General features: G+C 34.6%; 1 protein-coding gene across 1 annotated transcript; it reads left to right on the top strand.

The window, feature by feature from the left end:
- The first annotated feature begins 8,641 nt into the window (after positions 1 to 8,641).
- Positions 8,642 to 21,113, top strand: LOC130825739 (uncharacterized). The gene is made up of 10 exons (XM_057691126.1): positions 8,642 to 9,432; positions 12,192 to 12,269; positions 12,746 to 12,787; positions 12,869 to 12,974; positions 14,697 to 14,755; positions 14,834 to 14,875; positions 15,199 to 15,303; positions 15,393 to 15,480; positions 20,378 to 20,424; positions 20,651 to 21,113. The coding sequence occupies exons 1-10, from the start codon at positions 8,914 to 8,916 to the stop codon at positions 20,726 to 20,728; spliced, it is 1,164 nt and encodes a 387-aa protein (XP_057547109.1). The 5' UTR covers positions 8,642 to 8,913; the 3' UTR covers positions 20,729 to 21,113.
- Positions 21,114 to 21,369: the final 256 nt, after the last annotated feature.

Here is a 21,369-nt window from a genome sequence, read left to right as displayed (position 1 = left end):
GTACCCCAGCTGGTACAAATCAAAAGCAAGAAAAGATTGTTTGATAATAGTGATGGTTGCAACAAATAAGAAAATATGATGATTATCAGGAGAAATTAAGATGCAGGAGCTTCTTCATCTATATATTCTGTTTCCACCTCTACTGTGTCAAGCTTGGCCCCTAAACGTGCTTCTATTTGGTCCATTTGAGCAGAGAGTGAGGCTATGGAGACACGAATTTCATCCTTAAAAACAAGGAAGCTTGTCTGCAATTCTGTGAGTTTTAGGAGAATGAAGGATAGAGGGGCTGTAGGAACTGTAGTGTCACCTAAACCTTGATTTGGTGATGTGTGTACTGGTGGTGGTGATGATGGTATAGGTGACTGTGGTGGTGAAGATGGTTGAATTGGTGATTGTGGTGGTGAAGAAAAATTATGGAATGACGGTGTGGCAGGTTTAGGTGAGGAAGGATGGCTTGGTTCAGCTGTTGTATAAGAGGTTGAGTCATCATCAATAATAACAACAGGTTTCTTTCCTTTGGAAGCTAGCCTACGACTCTTCCTAGGTTTTGAACCAGGTAAAGAACTCTCCTCATCTTTCTCTTCTTCTTCCTCCACAGCATCCTCCACAGGTTCCTTCTCAACTTCCCCCTAACATGAATTTTCCTCCTGTTCCTCTTCAGAATGCCCTTTTCGGTTTCCTTCTCATTATCAGAATTAACATTGATTGTTTCAACAACGTTCTCAATGGTCCCATTCTCATTTAATTTAAGGTGTAAGTTATTTAAGCACTTGGCACCTATCATATTGTTCGGACCCATGGGAAAGTTTTGTCCTTCAAGTGGAACACCTATCTTCCTAAAAATCCAAGTCAGCAAACCTCCATATCCAATCACACAACCTTTAGAAATACATTCACTTAAGTGAGAGATCATCAAAGAGGGAAAATTGATTTTAATATTGTTAGCCATGCAGTAAATTAGGGTTGCATCTCGTAAACTTACTTCACTGCGTTTGGAATTTCGCGGCAAAACAAATCTACATGCAATGTTATACAACAATTTGTGTAAAGGGGACAGTGCATTATGGCTGACCTTCCCTCTTTTTTTCAATGATCCCTAAAAATTTCCAAACTTCCTTTTCATCTTTTTCAAAGAAAGTTATTTTTGATCCAACATAATAAACATTAAATCCATTTGCGGGCACACCTAGCCATTCTCCCAATTTCTGACTGTGAAACTCTATTTTAACTTCTTTAACAGAACTAGAACAAACACCCAATTTTTTTTTTTTTTTTTTTTTTTTTTTTTTTTTTGTCTAAACCAAACCCAACCATCATTTTTGAAGTGGTCGGTCTTTTCCTCTTGTTCCTTGCTTTCCTTTTAGTGCCACCAGGAGTGTCCTGCTGCTCTTTTGAAGATGACTCTTGAGCAGTTAATAAAGGTGTTGGGTGGATAATTCTTAAAGGCTTGGGTTGTTTCATTTTGGGTGTACGGCTATTGGTTTTCATGGTGATTTGATGAGTTGATGGAGCGAGATTTTGCAGGAAATGTGAGAAGATGAAGATGATTTTGGAATTTAGAGTTGATTGCGTTTGAGGATGAAGGGTTTAGGGCTTGGCGTGCGAGAGTGTATAAAATGAATGTGAGAGGACGTGTGTTTAGGTGATTCATGTTCCTTATTTAATTCGCGCATATGGACACAAAATGTGAAATGGAAACAGACGGATTTAGTGAAGAACTATGATGATTCAACTCCTACTTTTCAAAAAAAGTTGCTGGAGAAATATATATATTAAATATTATGAAAATTTTTTATGTAAATAAAAAATAAATGGAAATTTTATGCTACTACAATCTGATCAAATCAAACAAGCAATTATATGAGCATTCACAGTATATACTTTTAAATGGTGCGTACCTGATCCTTTCGATAATCGATTTTTCAATCAAGATTTTGTGGTTGATCGACCTTTTCAATTTTCATTCTGACTTTAAGGATCACATATGTCACTCACTTTAATGCAGCTTGATCATGCCAAGTTCCAATCTCATTTTCTCATGTTGTTCCCTTGGAAGCGGTTTAGTCATGATATCTGCTTTTTGCTCGTTTGTGTTTACATGCTTTAAAATAATATTTTTATTTTCAACATTATCCTTAAGAAAATGATGCCTAATGTGGATGTGTTTTACTCGTGAATGATGCACTGGATCTTTAGATATGCATATGGCACTGGTATTATCACAATAAATAGGAACACATTCAAACTTAATACCAAAATCTCTTAGCTGCTGTTTTATCCAAAGCATTTGGGAACAGCAAGCTGCTGCTGCTACGTATTCAGCTTCGGCAGTGGATAATGCAACAGTGTTTTGTTTCTTGGAACTCCATGAAACTAAACATGAGCCAAGAAATTGTACCATACCTGATGTACTTTTTCTATTAACTAGATCACCTGCATAATCTGCATCACTAAAACCTTTCAAATCATAAACATCACTTTTAGGATAAAATAAGGATAAGTCGTCTGTTCCCTTCAAATATCTTAGAATTCGTTTAACTACAGTGAGATGTGATTCTTTAGGATTGGATTGAAATCTAGCACATAAACCAACACTAAAAGCAATATCGGGTCTACTAGCAGTTAGATATAATAAAGAGCCAATCATGCCTCTATACATAGTTTGATCAACATTTGTTCCATTTGGGTCTTCATCTAATCTAACATTTGTAGCCATAGGTGTGTTGTTGATTTTAGCATTATTCAAGCCATATTTATTGAGAAGTTCTTTTATATATTTTTGTTGGTGAATGAAGATACCATTAGCAGTTTGTTTAATTTGCAAACCAAGAAAGAAATTTAATTCTCCCATCATGCTCATTTCAAATTCAGTGCTCATAAGGTTGGCAAATTCTTTACACAACAGTTCATTGGTGGCTCCAAAGATAATATCATCAACATATATTTGAACAACTAAAATATCCGAACCTCTGTTCTTAAAGAATAAGGTTTTGTCAATTTTGCCTCTTACAAAGTCATTTTGAATCAAAAACTTTGATAGTCTTTCATACCATTGCCTAGGAGCTTGTTTTAAGCTTGTAGACATGATCGAGACAAGAGGTATTTTCAAAGTCTGGGGGTTGTTCAACAAAAACTTCTTCATCAAGAAAACCATTTAAGAAAGCACATTTCACATCCATTTGATATAATTTAAAGTTCATGAATGCAGCAAAAGAAATTAAGATTCCTATAGCCTCTAACCTTGCTACCGGAGCAAATGTCTCGGTAAAATTAATACCTTCTTGTTGATTGTATCCTTTGACCACGAGCCTTGCTTTGTTTCTAACAATTATTCCATGCTCATCTAGTTTATTCCCAAATACCCGTTTCAAACCAATTACATTTTTGTGTTTCGGTTTGGGTTCCAAGTGCCATACTTTATTTCTTTCAAATTCATTTAATTCGTCTTGCATGGCCACGATCCATTCGGAATCCTTTAGAGCTTCTTCATGATTCTTGGGCTCGAGTGATGATAGGAACGCAAAGTGTGCACAAAAGTTTCTCATTTGAGATCTAGTTTGTGTTCCTTTATTCAAATCACTTATAATCAAATCAAGAGGATGATAACTTTGATACTAACAAGGTTTGGGCACAAATTCTCTTGTGGGAACAATAGCATGTTCTGGTTCTTCAGCTTGATCAACATTTTGTTCAGCTACTGGATCGTTTTGCTCTTCTGTGGGAACAGCTGGATAGGGAACAGTCTGTTGGTTCTGAAGTACTGGCAGTTCCTGATCAAGACCGTTCCTTTCTGCCTTTTCTGGGATCAGCTGTTCACCTGCTGTTCCTTGATCTTGCATTTTCATTTCTTCTTCATCATTCTCTAGATTTGAAAGACCTATCTTAAAATTATTTGTATCCTGTTCACTTGACAAAAAGTTAGTTTCATCGAAAATTATGTGAAAAAATTCTTCCACGCTCATTGTTCTTTTGTTATAAACTCTGTAAGTCTTACTTTGAGATGAATAGCCAAGAAATACTGCTTCATCACTTCTTTCATCAAATTAACCTATATTTCGTTTTCCATTAACATGTACAAAACATTTGCATCCAAACACACGAAAATAGGAGATATTTGGTTTAACACCTTTAAGCAATTCATAGGGTGTCTTTGAAGTGATTGGTCTTATTAATACACGATTCAAAATATAACATGCAGTATTAACAACTTCGGCCCAAAAATTTCTAGGTAGACCACTAGCAATTAACATGGTTCTAGCCATTTCCTCTAAAGTTCTATTTTTCCTTTCTACTACACCATTTTGTTGTGGTGTTCGTGGTGCCGAAAAATTATGACTTAATCCATGTTCATTGCAATAATTCATGAAACTTGAATTTTCGAATTCTCTTCCATGATCTGACCTTATGTGAATAATTTGATTATTGGTAGATTTTTGTATTTTGTTAGCTAAAGAAACAAACTCATTAAAAGCTTCATCTTTACTAACTAAAAATAAAGTCCATGTAAATCTACTATAATCATCAACAATAACAAACACATATCTTTTGCCACTGCGGCTTTGTATTCTCATAGGTCCGCACAAATCCATGTGTATTAGTTCAAGTGGTTTAGAGGTGGTCACAACATTCTTTGGTTTAAAAGATGACCTAACTTGTTTTCCTTTGGCACAAGGATCACAAATTTCATCCTTAAGGAATTTTATAGCTGGTAGTCCTCTAACTAGGTCTTTTGATCTTAAAGTATTAATCAATGTATAACTAGCATGACCTAGACGCCTATGCCAAAGAAGTGGGTCGTCTTCTATAACACTTTAACACGTTAGACTGGTTTTGGGAACAGTGTCCAGGTCCACAACATAAGTGGTCCCTTTTCTGATTCCCTCAAGAACGGTGTCTCCTGTGTCATTCCTAGAAATAATGCACCCTTTTTGAAGTAAAGTTCATAGAGTTACCTTTAACGCAAATTTGATAAATGCTTAGTAAGTTATGTTTCAAATCCACGACTAAAAATACATTATCGATAGCATGGGAACATGACCTTCCAACTTTTCCTTTGGCGATTATCTCACCCTTCATAATGTCACCGAAGGTTACTGTTCCCCCATCATAGGCTTCAAGTGAGAGAAATTCAGATTTTTCACCCGTCATGTGTTTGGAACACCCACTGTCGAGATACCATGAGCTGTTCCCTCTCACTTGGACCTGTAAAAAATTAATGGTTAGTTACAGGAACCCAGGATGTCTTGGGTTCCTTGTCGATTTTACAAGAATCTGTTTTCTTCGTCCAAATCTTATCGACATAGTTTCTATTAGAGACAGACTGTTCCCTTTTGGTGCACTGGTCTTTCAGATGGCCAGTTCCTCCACAGAAGGAACAGATTCTGTCACTAGGGAGATCAACGTATACCTTTTTCTTCTTGCTATTCTTAAAGTGATCTAGGCGTTTTGAATTTTTACTTTTAGCTTCTTGAATCCATTTGGGAACACTTTTGATTTTCCCTTTTTCTCTTGAATTTAATTCAAGCTCAATTTTATCACTTTTGGAGCGTTTGAATTCGAAGCTACTGTCCAGATTTTGAAAATCTGTACACTGGTTCTTAATAGATGCGTCGTTTAATTTCTTATTCAAGCCTAGCAATTTGTATTGCGATAACTCAATATTAAGAATAACATTTTCCTTTTTAATTCTCTCCATATTTTCCTTTAAAATTATGTTTTGGTCCAACAAACCGAAAAATCTGTTTTGGACATCGGATCTAAAGGTGTTTATATAGGAGACATGGTCTTTACTTACTTTGAGCTCCTTTTCCAATTGGAGACACTTATCATTACCATTTTCAAGTTTAATTTGTGTCTCCTTTAGCAACTCTATTAATTTATTTTTACTCAATTTGGATGGATGGACAGAAAATGAGTTAGAAGAACATACCTGCTTTATGGCAAGGGCATTAATTTCTATCTTTTGAAAATCTTCTTTTTCAAATACGGTTTGAGTTTGGGAGCAATTTCATGATTGGAGTTAGTACTGGTTACCTCAAAATCTCCAATTTCGATGACTCTCCAAACTTGATAATTTTTCGCTTTGATGAAGATCTCCATCCTATTCTTTTCATTAAGTATAGAATTTTCCATCAAACATGGGTGATCTTTGAGTAGAATACCCTTCTTCCATTCGCTCGTTCATAATTGACATTTTCGGGAACACCAGGATTCTGCCCTTAGGGTTTCCTGATCTACTGGGAACAGGGCTCTGATACCAATTGTAGACTTAATTAGGAACGGGAACAGCAACAAGAGGGGGAGTGAATTGTTGTTGTTACTAGTTTAAGCGTTTTTGCCCTGTTTTTGCGGAATTGAATAAAATAAATAAAGCTTAAACTTAGAGCGAAATAATTAAAAGAGACAAACGATTTTTACGTGGAAACCTTCTAGGCCTAAATAGAAGGAAAAACCACGACCCCTCGGGATTTCTAAATTCTCCACTATGTTTAAGGCAACTCGTTACAATTACAATAAACATCTTACTTCACTCGAAGCGAATCAACTAGGCCAACTCTTCTCTCTCAAATTGCTTCACTCAAAGCAACAAACTTAGCTTCACTAAAAGCTAATTCTCACCACTAGCTTCACTAGAAGCTTTCTCCTTAGCTTTACTCAAAGCTAATCTCTTCTCTAGCTTCATTAAAAGCTAATTAATTCCCCCTTAGACTCACCCGAGTCTAATTACAAATTCTCTCAAAAACTCTTACAAAAGAAATGAAATTCTCTAAAAATAAAATCAATAAGTTGCACAAGAAAATATTATGAATTAATTGGCATTTTTAAAACAAAATTTTGTTGTAAAAATTCTCCCATAATTACGTATGATTTAATGGCTCATACTAAGGCAAGTTTTGAAGAATAACCGAGCCCACTATTTATAGAGCTAAAATCCCTAAGAATAAGGAATATTCCAATCCATTATTCCATTATCAAAAAGATCATGGGAGTAATGTGGATTAACCAAACATACGGTTTTTGATTAAGTCAAATCATACAGAAATAACCGCTGTTCCCATTTGCCTAAACTAGCTTCTGTTCCCTTCAAGCACCAGTTTCTTCAATAGCTGTTCCTGTTCCAGTACTAATTGCTGGAACGTGTTTGCTATAAATAGAAACGGTTATGCTTATTACGAATGGTTACTTGCTAACTTGTAGGTATAAAGACGGTTAAGAATGATAGCTAAGACCCATTCAACAACAACTAATTCTATTTTTAGTAAATCCAATATTTACTAAAAATAGATCCTAAAATAAAGGATCTTTATTTAGAGGCTCATACGTAAAGTAATTTTAAGAAAACTTTTTGCCAATTAATTATAATAATTAATAAATGCAACAAATTAACTTTATTTAATACATTAACTAAAAATAATAATTATAAATAAATAACCAGAATTTCCAGTTAACGTAGGCTGACTCCAGTTCAGGAACAGTGCGCTGTCTCCAATTTCCAATTTTGTTAGAACATCCAACTTAGGAACAGTAGACCTGCTGTCTCCATTTTACATCCCAAGCGATATACTTCTTCTAACATCTTTCGGATCCTTTTAACACGTACATTTCCATGAACCAAGTCATAGGTACTATCAACGATCATAATTACGACCGGATATCGACCTGCACATAATCTCTTAACACATATTTGCTTAAGTGTAGTCATCATCAAAACTCAAGAGGTCCAACATATTCTATCATTTTGCTTCCAATATCTTATCTATAATGCCATATATACAATAAAATTATTCTTGAAAAATAACAATCTAGCAATCAAATATATCCAACTGCTATATCCAACATATATAACAATTTACAAAGCAATCAAAAGATAACAAAATTGATAAATCTACAATTACGTGCATCCAACCCCCACTTTACGACATTGGAATATTAAATGTCATGACGTCCTTTCCAAATTCCAATAGCATTGCAGGATAAATTTTCCTGTTTTATGGCTTGACATATGAAAGCAAAAGCTGGCCTATACTAGTCACATTTGATTTAGTTGAAGTGGTGTTATGCTTAGTTTGTCTAATTAATTAGTGAAGCTATTGCTGAAATTTGTAGGTGTGGGTAGAGTTGACATTCTATACCTTGACATTGAGGGAGCTGGATCACAATCAAGATTTTGTGGGATCACAATCGACATATATAACAATTTACAAAGCAATCAAAAGATAACAAAATTGATAAATCTACAATTATATTGGACGAAAATTGAAAAAAAAACCTGATGGTCGTTTGGCAGCGAAAGGAGAGAGAAGGTAAGAAAGAAAACGACAGGGACTGGCCGGATTCCGTTGAGCCCAAAGGAGAGAACGTTGGCAGCGAAAAGAAAATGGAGTTTGAAGGAAGCAGGAAATATGGTGGATGATCGGAATATGGCGGTGGTGGCAGTAGATGGGTGAGGGGGATGGTTTGACCGAAAATTTCTGGTGGATGATCGGAGATTGAAGGAGACAGAGGCGAATGACCGAAAATATGAAATTGAAGGAGAGAGAGGGAAAATCTGAGATTGAAGAAAGAGGGAAATAAAGAGTGAATTAGGGTTTGAATATCTTGGAATGGAGTTTGAAACTTGGGGGTAAGAGGGTATGGTATTCTAGAGGATTGAAATGGATTGAGAATCCAAAGGGTATGACATCTCAATGTAAAAATACCTAACTAAACATTAAAATGATTGTGATACCATTCCATACCATTAAAAAAGAGCCAACCAAACATGCCCTTAGACTTTTGACTTCTCAGGCAACTATTTGTCTAAATTGAGTTTTAAAACCCCAAGCGTTTTTCTCTAACCCCCGTCTCAAACTGCTAAACTCACAATCGGGGTTTAAGTTCCGTCGCATCACTCACCAAGCAAAAGGACCAAAAATGGCGGCTCTCCTCCGTCATTCTCGTCGCATTTCTCGCCCTCAAATCTCCTCACTCTTCTTCCACCAACGCCGCCTCTTTGCTTCCGATAAAACCACCACCACTCCAGAACTGCCGCAAATTCAACCTGTTTCTTACGCTCCGAAACCTAAACCTGCCACCGAATCTCTACCGGAAAATGCTCCGCCGTCGCCTCCTTCAGATCCTCTTCCTTACAGAAATTTCACGCGAGAAGAGTTTCGATACATGAAGGATTCTCCGGTGACGGGCATTTCGTCGGTTTCATACGCCAAGCGGGTTGCTCCGCTTCCGGATGATCACGTGGTGAATGAAGATGAGAAGAAAGGGGAATTGGAGAGGGAGTTGGAGAATATTCAAGTGAATAATCGAGTTTTTCGGAGGGTTTTTAAGGCTGTTGAAGAAGAGAAAGTGGTTCCTTTTCCTACTTTGATTAAGGAAGAGAAAAAACAAGGAAATAGAAAGGTTTTTGATCTTCAAGATGCTCTTCGCCAAGTCAAGGTTATTTTCATTGCATTTTAATTGTATTGTTTTAGTATTGTTTTTGTTTTTTGGTTGTGATTTTCTATGAGAATTAAGTTATTTGATGTTTATTGTTGAAATGAGAGCTTGTGATTTTCTATGAGAATTAAGTTATTTGATGTTTATTGTTGAAATGAGAGCTAAATTAGAGTCTAAGAAACAATTCTCTAACTCTATTATCACCTAGATTGAAGGTATGAAGTACCTTGATGATACTTTCAATGAAATAAGAAATTAAAATGCAAATAAAGAACACAAGTATTTACGAGTTTCACCCAATGTAGGCTACATCCTTGGAGGTGTGTAGTATTTTTGTTTATAGTATAACAATGGAGTATAACAACTCTTATAATGAAGGATTACAATTGAGAGTAAGAGATTATAAGCTATGTGTTTGGCTAAGGGTTTGTGTTTGATGATTACAAATGAGCTCATAAGGTCTCTATGGATAGGGCTAATTACATTAATGAGATTCCATACTTAAAGCTTTGAGTTAATGCCATAAAAACATCTTCAAAAACTTCAAAGGTCGAAAACAGAATCCTAGGCATGCTCTGAAAAAACTGCTCGTTTGAGCCTTAATAGTGCTCATTCGAGCAGTGCTTTCATCAACCTTCTGGGCATCAGATGAATGTGCTCATTCGAGCAGTTAGAGGGCTCGTTCGAGCCTGAACGTCAAAAGCTTCTGATTGGTTCTAATCTATTGCCTGGTTCAAGGCAATATGCATACCCCTTGTGCCTTGTTCGAGCACATTGGGCAATATCAGATTCTAGGACTTATGTACTCCCTCATTAAGCACATTAACCATACACTTAACTATCATCATTACACCATATGTTTAAGAATCCATCAATACACCCATAACTCCATGCATTGAATTATCAACTTAAACACAAACTTTAAGTCACACACTTAATTCACCCATAGGATCCTCATCTCTATGTACACATCAATGCATGACTTGGTTGGTGTACTCAAGACACCATTACTTCATTTCAGTTGTTTTGTGAATGAAATTGTTGATTGCTTGTGAATGATGATGTGAATTGATTGGATAACAAGTGAAATGAAAGATTTTCATATGGGTTGATAGAAAGAAATCCATTGTGATTAGTGAATGGTTTAGTATTATTTTGAAGTATAATTTTCCTATTTGGTTGTGATTGTTTATAAGAATCAAGTCATTTGAAGTTTGTAGTAATATTTCTAATTTTGTCAATAAAATTGTTTATCTTTTATAGATTGATAAATGTGGATTGATTGGATAACAAATGAATTGAAAGACTTCATGTAGGATGTTGAAAATAAATTAATTGTGATCATTATATGGTTTAGTAGATGTAATTTGTTAAACCGGATAACTATGCATTTTGAAGTTTATGAGAATGTAGAAGCTTCACATATCAAGAACAATTGAAGAAAGTGAGGAACTATGGGAGTCTAGATAGATACCAGGGATTGACTTACAATCTCCTTTCATTTGAACAAATAAACAATAAGAAGTTAACTTTGTTGTTAATGAAAGCCAATTGTGCTGTTATTCCGTTAATGAACGTCAGTTTTCATGTGGCAAGAAGTTGCAAATCAATCGTTGAGATCAACTAGGCAATTTCCGAAGAACATGCTTGAGTTATTCTTGTGAATCGGGTATGGTAGTAGGAAACTTGGAAAATGAATGGTTTTTTCTTGATATGGTGATCGACACAATTCAAGATAAGTGTGCAATGTGCAGTTAGTAATAGTAATGGTAAAGATCTGTAGTACTGGTTTTCCGTTTATGTTTGTTTGACGTGGTTTATGTAATAAGAGCATAGGACCATATTAGGGAATGTTTTCTTGGGCTGAAAACAACTAAAGTGAGTTGAACTGAAATTGGATGAGTTGAACTGAAAAAGCTGATAAATAGGTCGTCACATTTAGTAATTAATAGCTTGTTTTTTTTCAAGGTTCAAATTAGTTGAGTTTGGAAGTTATTTTGCATTTTGGCCCTGCAAATATTTTTTATTTGAAAATTCACGTCTTCAATTTTGAAACATTATTTATGATGGTGGAATCAAATGACCAGATATTGATTTGGCTCACAGATTATTCGGTCATTTGATGTGCCCATATAATTAGATTTTAGCTTAAATATTTTGAAATCAGATCTGAAATTTAGCTAAAGTAATCTAGACTAAACCATGTTTTTTCTAAGCATAATTTAATTTCAATTTTGGAAGCTGAGTTAAACTAAATTTGTTAGACTGAGTATGACACCCTTTCTGGTTTATAGTTGTTTCTTGTTGGGGTTTCCTATTAAAAGTCGCAGGTGTATCTTTCTCATGTCATGTTTGAAACAATGGTCTAACTTTCATCCAAGATTCAAATTTCATGGTGAACAATTGTCAAGGACCATGTTGCTCATTGTTCTTGGGAGTCTCTACTTTTTGGGTTTCACTTTTCTGTTAATTTCAATAGCAATATGTGTTTATGATTACTATGAGCTTCATCCTACATTTGGCAGATGCATATTCTTAAATGTCGTGGATTTATGATTACATCGTTTGTTGGTTAAATAATGTTGCTTGCATAGCCTTTGGACTGTTTAGTTTGAAATAAGTGCTAGTATGCTAGTTTTCTGGTGCTTCAAAGATTGACCTGGTTACTGTTGTTATCCCTTAAGTACTGCATGCTCTTTGTCTTTTCCAGAAAGTTATTCAGCAATTCTTTACGTGACATTTTGTGCATTTTGTTTCAGGCTAGCGCTAAAAGAAATTTTGATGAAACTCTTGAAGCACATGTTAATTTGGGCATTGACCGACGCCGAAGTGATTTGGTATTGTGAGATTTCTTTTATGTTTCATATAGGATAATTTATCTTCATAATCAAACTTAGGATGTCAGGCATTAATGTTGTTCTCTCATTATATGATTATCATTGCAATTTGGTGAAAAGAGAAGTTTGTATTTCTTGTTGTTATTTGTCATTTTGTTTTAATTTGTGATTTACAAGTTTAATGGTTTACAATTGCATACACCATGGAGAAGGGAAAACCTATTTTCTGAAATAATTATTTTTCAATTTTTACTTTTAGAAGAGGTACCTGGATTTTTTTTGACTTGCTATGAATGGGTTTGAGCCCCAAATTCTTTGTAAACCCAAAAAAAATGAAGATAAATGTTGTAAATTTTCAGTTGTAAAAGGTGATATGATTTATTGTGCTCCTAAAAATGTTAAATTACTGCCTTCTCAAATTCAGCACATAATATGCAAATTCTTTTTTTTTTTTGCTGTATTTCACTGAAATGTAGGGTGTAAGTGGTGCTGTTGTTCTGCCTCATGGTACCGGCAAGGTACGCTTTGACTTGAGACTATAAATTACATTTTTTTGTTCATGTCTAAAATCAATTGACCAAAACAACCTTGTCTTAAAGGTTGTCAAAGTAGCTGTTTTTGCCGAAGGAGCTGCTGCTGAGGAAGCCAGAGCTGCAGGAGCTGATATCGTGGGAGCAGATGAGCTTATTGAGGAGATAAGAACTAGTAATGAATTGATTCTTTACAACTAACTAGCTTTTTGTCTTATTATTAATGTGAACTGAAGAAAACTATTCACGGTTTATATTTAAATTGTTGAGCATAAGGCTCCTCTCTAATGTTGTTCTGGTGTTTGTGAGGATTTTTGGATATTTGATTTTATTAGAATTAACATGAAAAATAGTATGTCGGAATGTCGGATGGAAGTTGTACATCAATTGTATCCTATAAATATACAACATTTAAACATGATCCATTATGCTTATTCGTTGGATTAGTGTTGAATTTTTTTTCTAATGCTCTCTTTTGTTACAAATCCTAAAGGAACCCGATGATCAAGAATCTAAATATTGGGTTAGGTGCTATGTTTTATATTCATTTTGGCTATTGATTTGTTTTTGAAGGTGGGTCAAGCTAGTCTTTGAAGATTTGTAGGTTTGTAGAGGAAGTTCATGTAGAATCTCAATATTGATTTATATCTGATTTACTATACCCTGGAGAATAGCTAAATTGTGGGTTATTTTAGTAGTAAGATTACCCAAATTTATGTTGCATGATTTTTAGAATGTTCATTTGAGTAGTGCCTTTTCTATGCGCGGGATATACTGGGTAGGATGATGATGATGATGATGATTTGAGTAGTGCCTTGGTTCATTTTGTTAGTATCATCCCCAATCCACATGTATAGTTCCGGGCTTCAGGAGGGTATAAGTAGGGGTGTAATTAATTTGGTGAAAAACCGAACACGGACCAAACCAAATCGAATAAGTAATTTGGTTTGACTATATTTTAAATTTGGTTTGATTTGGACTGAATTTTAATTATAATTCGGTGTTCAGTTTGGACTCGGTCTAGGGTCCAACAAAATCGAAAAACCGAAAAATAGAAATGTTAAAGGCATGTTATATCTTCCATTTGATTTGTTTGAATTTTCGCCCTTATTTTTAGATTTTTGTTAAAAGTTTTTTACTTGTTCAAATTAAAAACTCTAAAATTATTAATATCTATTTAGGAGCTTTAGAAAGAATAAGTTTGAAACAATACATGCAAATTTGATTTTCAGTGCAAAATATACAAATCGGTGCAATTCGGTCTATTCGGTTCAATTTGGATTGGTATTTTAAAATTCGGTTCGGTTCAATTTGGATTATAAGTATTATAATTTGGATTTGGACTGAAAATATCAAAACCAAATTTTATTTGGTTTGATTTGGATTTGTATCGAGTCCAAACCAAAATTAAACTTTCACCCCTAGGTATAAGGCATATTGTAGGTACCTAGGGTGCAAATAAGCTATACGAGGCACACTGGTTCTCATCTTCCTTTAGTTTTACATGCTTTTACTCTTTCAAGTATTTTTGTTATAAAGCAAAAATTAAATTAAATTTATTTAGTGGCAGTTATAGGTTTAGAGTTGCATATTGGCAACTTTCTGTAAGGAATGCAACAGTGTGTAAATTAAACAATTGGAAAATGTCCACTTTGTTTTGCATAAATAAAAGGTGGCATAGAGAATTTGGTTTAATTACAGTTGAAAATATTATTCAACTATCTTCTTGATTGATGATGTAATTATATAAAGGATTCTAAACATTTGCAATGATGAAAAACATGCTAAAGGTTTCTTACATGTGATTATTCCTTTTCTTTGTTTCTTCTGTTTTTTTTAGAAAAGGATTCATACTTGGTATATGGTCCATCGATGGCTTATCCTTGATTCTTTGTAGGTGGAAAAATCAACTTTGACAAGTGTATTGCCACTCATTCGATGATGCAGCGCGTTACGGTATGGAAATAATTTTTTGTATATATAAGTCAATTGTACAGTGAGTTCTATATGAACAATAATCACTTTTTGCTTCAGAAAATTGGAAGAATTCTGCGTGGCCTGACTCCAAATGCCAAGGTAACTATTGTTCATACTGTTGACTTCCAGTCATTCAGTTTTGTAGCAGTTTGACTTTATCATGTACATATCTACAAGTTTGACTGTTTATATTTTGCACAATATAGTAGTTGTAGTAGTAGAAATTATAACAAATTTTTTTTTTGAAATATAAATTTACAACATTTTACTTCCTGTCATTTGTTTGTGTTTGTAATAAAATTGTTCAAAGGGGGTATATAGATAGTGCAAAACATTTAGTGGAGCAGCTAAAAAAATGGTGGGCATATTATTCCATGTGACTTGTATTGTTTAAGATCGTGTACTGAGACACAAATTTGTAGAAAGGTACTGTAACCAATAATGTTGGTGGGGCAGTCAAAGAGGCAAAGCAAGGATTGCTTGATTTTAGAATGAAGGATGCAATTGTTCATGTGGGACTGGGGAAGGTAAGTTGGCAGTCTCTGCCCTTTCTGAATATATACTCATATTAGATGAACTGTTAAGAGTTTCTCACTCTTGTAATGGTGATGCACAGGTAAGTTTCGCAGAGGAGGCACTACAGGAGAACATTGGTGCATTTGTGAATGCTCTTTTGCTTGCAAAGCCCGCGGGTCTAAAGAAGAGTAAGTAGTCGATTCTGTGTTTTATTTTCTATACTGCTTTTCCTGTTGTCCTCATTTTCATTTCTTTTTTCAGTTACAATCTGCAGGATATTGTCCTTAGTTGCCTGTGTATAGTGCAACTTGTCTTAGATTAGACTTTTGTTTTCATCACAAGTGTTGAGGTGGTTTTGTAACACAATTTATACAATTTCTTAAAAATTATTTGCGAATTACAACTTTAAAATTTAGGCCTTTTCCGAATCATATCCTCAATGTTTTGTAACACAATTTATACAATTTCTTAAAAATTATGTCTACAAAGTTCAGGCCAAATCACAAGATTCCAACCATTTTAGCGGTCGAAATTTTTGGTTAAGTAGTCGAAATTCTATGATTTGGCATGAATCCTGTAGAAATTGATACTTTGGTGGTTTATTGAGGCTGTAATTCGCAATTTATCCTTTTCTTTATCAATAATCGAGTGTTCTAGAAATTGGTTGAGGTTATCCGCTTGGGTTTTCCCTTAACGCTGCCATTGCCGGAAGATTTTTGAGCACAAGCTTTTTACCTTTCTCTAAGCTTTTTTTTCACCAACAACTTATGGTGTTTTTTTGCCTCACCCTCCTTCCACAATTATATTGTATAATGGACTAAAGTGAAATGACTTATTAGATCATATGCACTTCTTATATATGTATAGTTGCACGTGATGTATGCTATCGAGGGTAAATCAGAAAACAACCTCCTTGTTAGTTTTATCATTAACAAGGATAAGGTTGCGTACATCTGACTCTCTCAAACCCCATCCTAGTGGGAGCTACTTAATGGCATTAGGTAATGGAATGTTGTTGTGTCTTTATATTTAATCAATTTGTTCACTGCGTACTATATATATTTTGTATGACAAAGCCTACCATAAACATAACAATGGATGGAGCACACTCCTAAAAGTAAAGAAGTGAAATTTACAACATGAATATCTTATTATAGGTTCTTGATATATCAAATCTGAATTACTAATATATATGAGGTAGTGTCAGAGTGCTCAAATTTGATAAGACTTTCTATAATGTGAACATCACTCTGAAGTCTTGCCTGTTTATGTTGTTATTTGTGCTTAACTCTATCCATGTTGAATTATAGACCTGAAAATTAGCTTTCATGGTCATCGTTGTAATGTGTAAGGCTGGCTAGTTTTATGCGGTATGTAGAGGTGGTTAATGGGTGGGTTTGTGCATTGGGTTCATGATTGGGTAAAAACTGTTTTGTTACATGATTGTGTTTTCAATTTAGAGTGTCAATGTGTTGTAGTGGGATGATAATGGGTTTGTTAAAAATTTAGGGTCAAACTTTTTGAAGGCAAAGAATGTCTAATCGTCTTCCTTTATTGTTTCCTTCCCCCTTCACTTTCAAACTTTCCATTCGAATACCTAAATTGAAAACATTTGTAAAAAATCCAGCAAGGAGGCTGATGCCTTCCCCTTTCACTTTCAACCTTTTTATTCAAATCCCTAAATTGAAAAAATTTCCAAAAAATCCAGCAAGGGGACTTTCTCTTTTAACTTCTAAGGCGATGCCTTCCCCCTTCACTTTCCATTGAAACTTTATTGAAGGTGATGTCTTTGATCTCTAATTCTACAAATTCAGATCTTTATTCTCTCTCTTCTCACCACCATCACAATCATCATCATCATCATCATCTGTGTCATATGTAAAGATTTTGGAAGTTGGATAAAGACGAAACATAGGGTATTGATTTTGTTCCTACATTTTGGTGTTAAATTGAGTGGATTATAGTTGTCTTTCTGTTTATATAGCTAAAAGTAGCATCAATTTTATCATTTTATTATCGGTTAAAGATAGATTTTGACTGTATTGTTATGGTTTACATATTAATGCTGCCAATCTTTTGCCATCGCATTTTGGTTGTAAGACCAATTAACACAAGAATTTTGCTACATAGGAATTCGAGTCTTATGAATTTTGCTACATAGGAATTCGAGTCTTACTGTCGAATATTGTTCAAATGGGTTCAACCTTTATTTCTAAAATTAGTAATAAGGCCCTTTTCCCCCCAAACCGCTTCAAAATTATGTGACCTACCCACCTTGCAACCCATCCCACACCCGTAAATACTTTTGTCCGCCTGCTTTGCACCCCTCCGCATCCGACCTGGCATGACCTGCCCATCAACCTCCTCTAGCGGTATGCATTAGCTCAAATCTTCAACAAAGCGGAGAAGTAGAGACAAATAGGTGGGTGGCTATTTCTTGGATTACACATATGACTTGGGTTGTGCATTGGGCTGGATATTGATTGAGCTTTTGTGAATATGGAAAATTGATTTAAATGGGTTGCATTATAGCTGGTCAGCCTGTTTTGTTTATTCATTATGGCTAAACAAACGGCCTGTAACTCGTGCTTTAGTAACTAATTATGAGATTTTTAAATACACGTTAAGACACTTGTGGAAAGTTATTTATATGAACTTGTCATAGCAACACCTTTGAGTTCTTTATATACTGCAGAAGTAGGCTTGTCAAACTCCTTTTAGCTGTCCTTCTCGACATTGTTGTTGGAAAACACAGCTTATAATAGCAAACTCCTTGGTTTTCTTGCCAATCACCAAAGACACCAACATGCCATCTCAAAATTCCTCGAACCAATATTTTTTATTGGCTCATAACACCTTTACATAATTCAAAGTTAAGTTTTATGTTTTATATAGATTTTTCTTGAAACCGGAATGATTATCAAAAATTCCTTTTTAACTATCCTTCTCAACTTTGGAATTCCTTTTTTTTTTTTTTAAATTTTTTTTTAATTCTACAAAGGAAACATAATTATTCATGGGTCTGTCCCAAGTCATTCAAATAAAGGCATAAGATAAACTAGTACTTCTATGACGAGATTGTTTTTAGTAGGTCTAATTTTGTCAATTATTCCTTTCAAAAGGGAATGGTGAATAGACATTTTTTAAAAGAATATAGACATGTTTATAATTGGAAACATTTATCAAATGTTTGATAAAAGCCTGTTTAAAGTCCACCATCAGTCTTTCTCATTTATGTTGATAAAGGGTCTGTTTAGAGCCTTTCCTGTTTAAAGCGATCTTGTTTAGAGCCTAACCCTTTATAGATCATGTAATGAAGGGCTGGATTAGTGCCTTGAACAGGCCATGACCCTTTGCATAGGTCTACAAAGGACCAATTATCGGACAAATGAAAGAAATCTGATATAATGGTCGTGTACAACTAGAACTGATGTCTTTTGTGTGGAAAATCCAACAGAAGTAATGGCTTTTAAAGTACTACTATATGATGCTACAAAGCATGGACTTGGGGCTTTGAGAGTTGCACGATTTCGGAGACTGAAATTGAGGTCTTGATATTTTCTTTTTATCGTTAATAGCTTGTGCATGTACATTTAATGTACACGTATTCCTATATTTCCCTATATAGATTCACACACACATACTTATATACCTCATATAAGAGGCATATATTCGCCTAGAGAAGTAAGACTATTATACCTTAGTGTTGGCATGACATCTTGCATTCCTAGTTTCAATTTTTAAAATATGGAACCAAAAGGGGCATATTTCGAAGGCAATTTTTCTAGCTAAAACTATGCTGTATTTTGGCTGAAGATTGTTGTATGACTGATTTCATTGGGAATAGTTGACATTTGCATTTGGATGGTCCTGATCAGAGAATTAGTAATCCTTCAAGAGAAAGTGGTCGCGCTGTTGCCAATGGTCTATAATTACCATCCAATTATTCATGCATGGGTCGGGCACAAAACCTATTTATATCGAATGTTTGCCTTGCGCTAAAACCAACGTACTGTACCTGTAACTGCTATTGAAGTTGTAGTTCCACACCTTTCGAATAGCACTACTTACACGTTGCATGCCCTTCTCGTCTTCTCGATGAAAATAATGGTTTTATGACTCACGTTTAGTCGGGATTTTTCAATATTGCATTGAAATCAATCTTCTCTAATCGTTGAAAAACAAGTTAAAATTGCGAATGAACTGGTTTGTGGTTTTAATTCGTAGACAGCTATAACAAAAGTCTGAGGTACCTGAATTTTTCCACCAATTTTTATTTCGAACAAAATGCAAAGTATATTTATGTTAAAAGCTGGTAACTGATGCATTGCTTCAACATTGAAATCAATCTTGTTTTTTAGTTCCAGTAATGTTCTCGCCAAGATAGCCTGTAAAGATATTAGAAACGTTTAATGAGTGAATAAAAAAATCCTCCAATTCCTATAGATTACTGCATCAATCCTCGTGGATTTCATAAGATGTATTTGCCCATTAATCAATTAAAACCATTTTCTCTCTGGAGAATGATTTGGCGCTCCTGAAATCCCCCTTTTTAAACACTATTTTTAACCTTGTATCCCATCACCATCCTAATCTTAACTGAAGAAATTCACCAAACTGTTATCTTGAACGAATTTTCAGCATTGTAGGTTTCTTTGCCGGGGAAAACTGTATAGTACTCGAAAAGTAATTGTATAAATAGTTATAGATGAGTTCCTTGAACTGCCATCCGAAGATCATACTGATTAATAAGAACCAAAATTTGACACGTACCGATGGAGACTTTTGATGATGGAAGGTTCACAAGCAACCGTATGCATTGGTTCACTCACAATCTGGGCCTTCCCTTTTGCTATCTTAATTGTTAAAGGCATGCTCATGGTCCTTTGCTGTAATGCATGGTGGTTGTGGTGTCTGCTGTATAAATTTTCTATTTTGTGCACTCAATTCGTGTCATTGTCATGTGATTAATTATAATTTTTGGAGGGCTTATTTTATACAATTGTTAGGGGTTCTACTGAACTGTAACAATTTCTATAGGTCTTATAGTTTATAACTAATACTTAACACTCTTAAAATTTGCAGCTTCGAAGTATGCTGGCTACGTGAATTCTTTCCATCTATGTAGTACGGTGAGTTTGAACTTTATTGATTTGTGACTTATTGCTTCTTAGATATGTTCTGCACTTTCATATTGTTCGTTTTTCGTAATTTTAACCTTACTCATGTACACTTGTGGATGGGGTGAGGTGAAAGATTACTTAATAGAGATTTTGTATATACTTTTCTTTTAATTGATTATAACGCTCATACCTTGCTATTCTATTTTTTAAACTGGATTATATTTCATATGTTCAGATGGGACCAGGATTTTCCGTATCAATACAGTCATTGTCAAGAGCTGCCGATCACTACAACAAAATGCATCCGCAATGAGACATTAGAGCTTGTCCTATAAGGATTTGCAAATTATTTTTTTTGCATTATGTCTTGATTCATGCTAAATTAGAGGTATTTCCTGCGTCAATCTCATATCATTGAGTGCGCATCGTTGAATACAAAGTTCTCCAAGAAACGAGCAATGGTTGAACAATCAATCTTCAAAGCTCTCCGGTGTCGTGCAAGATCAGCTATACTTCTATCTTGTGCATTAACAGCATCCTAAACTTGAAGCATCAATTTGTAATGCAACAATCTTAGTTTCATGTTTATGTTTTAAAAGATGAATTGCGGGTGGATTAATTCAATAATAGCGACGAGTTATGTAACACTTTTGGATAATTATCGCATTAATTCAAGAGATACATGTTACTATCTTTTTTATTTCTTTTCCTCCCAAAACATTAAGGTTTATAAAGTATTTATTTTCATGTTACACAATAACTTCCCTAGTCAATTTATTTTGGGTCATTTTCCCTAATCTTTTAATGGCATTTTCCTATAACATTTCACATGATTCTCTTTTAATATTTTACTGATTGTCACTCCATAAGTACAAAATCAACTATGTACATATACTCTTAAATTTTATGAAGATTATTGATTTTAATGTAATCTTGCTGTTGGCTCTTTTAGGT

The sequence above is a fragment of the Amaranthus tricolor genome, chromosome 10 (assembly GCF_026212465.1).
Source record: "Amaranthus tricolor cultivar Red isolate AtriRed21 chromosome 10, ASM2621246v1, whole genome shotgun sequence".
NCBI classification, from domain to species: domain Eukaryota; kingdom Viridiplantae; phylum Streptophyta; class Magnoliopsida; order Caryophyllales; family Amaranthaceae; genus Amaranthus; species Amaranthus tricolor.
The sequence above is the reverse complement of the archived record's forward strand: the minus strand, read 5'-3'. Positions and strand labels throughout refer to the sequence as shown.

Bases quoted from the DNA above. Each gene is read 5' to 3' on its own strand.
- LOC130825739 (XM_057691126.1), top strand. From the start codon at position 8,914: ATGGCGGCTCTCCTCCGTCATTCTCGTCGCATTTCTCGCCCTCAAATC. The intron at 12,788-12,868 runs GTACGCTTTGAC...CTTGTCTTAAAG, and splicing joins TGCCTCATGGTACCGGCAAG to GTTGTCAAAGTAGCTGTTTT. The intron at 14,756-14,833 runs GTATGGAAATAA...TTTTTGCTTCAG, and splicing joins CGATGATGCAGCGCGTTACG to AAAATTGGAAGAATTCTGCG.